This window comes from Etheostoma spectabile, unplaced genomic scaffold (assembly GCF_008692095.1).
Source record: "Etheostoma spectabile isolate EspeVRDwgs_2016 unplaced genomic scaffold, UIUC_Espe_1.0 scaffold456, whole genome shotgun sequence".
Classification (NCBI taxonomy): domain Eukaryota; kingdom Metazoa; phylum Chordata; class Actinopteri; order Perciformes; family Percidae; genus Etheostoma; species Etheostoma spectabile.
This window is the reverse complement of record NW_022605612.1, coordinates 208,852-210,728: the sequence shown is the minus strand read 5'-3', so window position 1 is coordinate 210,728 and position 1,877 is coordinate 208,852. Positions and strand designations below refer to the sequence as shown.

The window sequence follows — 1,877 nt, the reverse complement described above, 5'->3', positions numbered from 1 at the left end:
CACACACACACACACACACAAACAAACGTTTTAGGCTAGTTAATCTTTGTGATAAATATGATCAAAACAATGTGTAGGCTACAAATTAAAAATTAGTGTTCGCTCTCTATAATGTGGGTGCGTAAAGTTAACGGTAAAAGTATAAATTGTGTGGGGGTTATTCCTACACTGCAAGACTGGTTAACTTTACTGATGTCGGTTTTTATATATTTTTTTTATATAGTTATAACTTAAACGGTTCTCTCAGTTTCTAACTGCTTACTTTTTTAACATTAGCCTATCTGTTACCTTCTTTAGCCTTTTTCCTTCTTGCCAAAGTTCCTCCAAGTTTTCCCAGGAAAGAGTCGTCTTTCTTTCTGGAAGAAGGGGATTTGGGCGTCGGAGATTTGGGCGACGGAGATTTCGGAGAGGACGGGGACTTTTGAGGCGAAGAAGCCATCGTCGTAACGTTAATTCAATCCCCTACAGTTAGCACAAACTGTCCGAGTTGTCGTGGAAATTAAAGTTGGTTGGAAAGTCAAGTAAAAAAAAAAATCACCGTCCCCTCCCTAAAGCGGAAACGGATTCCAGACATTTTCTCCCGAGGTTGGCTGAAGTGAGTGGCCCCTCCTCTGTAGAGGAGGGCTGGTAGATGGTAGAGCAGGCAGGACTAGGCCGCTGCTGGCCGCGGGAAGTGGGAGCGGGAGCGGAGCGGTTCCAAAAAGTGGTAGAAAATGCTATTGCGGCTAATGTTAACAATAGCATTAACAAGCAACTAAGAAGGTTACCAACTAGGGTCCACGTTGCAGCTGTCGTTAGGTCAGTCTGGCTCTGTTTTCCTGGTGTTTGCTTACTTGTTAGTTAAAAAAAATGCAGCAGTATCCCATCCCACCACAGGACGTCATTGCCATTGTACATCAGTTTGAAAGTCAATACTGGCGGTGACCTGCATCTGATTTCATGTGTCTAACTATGTGCTGTGTGTGTGTGCACACATAACGCGTTTATGGTGTCAACAAGGTTTAATAAGAACCGTGTGTGCTGTACAAGATATGCGGCCAGTTTCATTATCATCGCCGTGCATCGTAACATTTGCCATTCCCGTTGTCACCGAGTCGTCCTTGATTATTTTTTCAGCCGCAGAACGTTGGAGGGCTTTAAAGGGTAATTCCGTTTTTTTTTATTAACCTGGACCCTCTTTCCCGATGCATTTTGTGTCTGATAGACTGATAGGAACATTCTTTGAATTGTGCACGCTCAATTTTTGCCTGCTAAAAGTGATAAGCCCCAGAGAAATTGTCCTATCTGATAATAACAATGCAGAAACTAATTCATGATGTTGCTTTTGGAGGGGTTCATTATCAACAGTTTTCCCAGGATCCAACCTATAGTTCTCTTGTGATTTATATAGTTTTTGTACATGTTACAAAGTTTGAATAATCTTTTCACAACCATTTAAGATTACCATTTTTTATGTAGTTATTATTACTAATGTATTCCAGTTTATTAGTGTTTATGTGCATTATTTATGAAATGCAGATGCTCTTTTTATTGTGTATACATGAATTCACATACATGAACTCTTCTTGTTCTTTTAAATGTAAACTAAACAATTAAGTCATTCATTGGTCTTTTGATGTATAACGTATCAATATAGTGCAAAAACTACAATAATACAAAAAAAACAAATTGTATGTATATTATAACAACATAACAATGTATAAACTATATACAGTACATCATTGCTTTATGAGTATAATAATGTATAAATAACAATTTGTGTTGTATTGTTGTATTGAATCTAACAATAGTAATTTTATGTTAACTATTATATATTGGGCTGTGTTTACAAGATGGAACAGCGTATATACTGTATATATATATATATATATATATAT

At 37.4% G+C, this 1,877-nt stretch overlaps 1 protein-coding gene across 1 annotated transcript in view; it reads right to left on the bottom strand.

Moving 5' to 3' along the window:
* parvaa (parvin, alpha a) overlaps window positions 1-659 on the bottom strand; it is a 48,192-nt gene extending 47,533 nt beyond the window's left edge. Inside the window, exon 1 of the mRNA XM_032511736.1 lies at window positions 289-659. Within this exon, the coding sequence (XP_032367627.1) occupies window positions 289-439 (151 nt within the window). The 5' untranslated portion in view covers window positions 440-659. The remainder of the gene's footprint in view (window positions 1-288) is intronic.
* Between the last annotated feature and the right edge of the window lie 1,218 nt (window positions 660-1,877).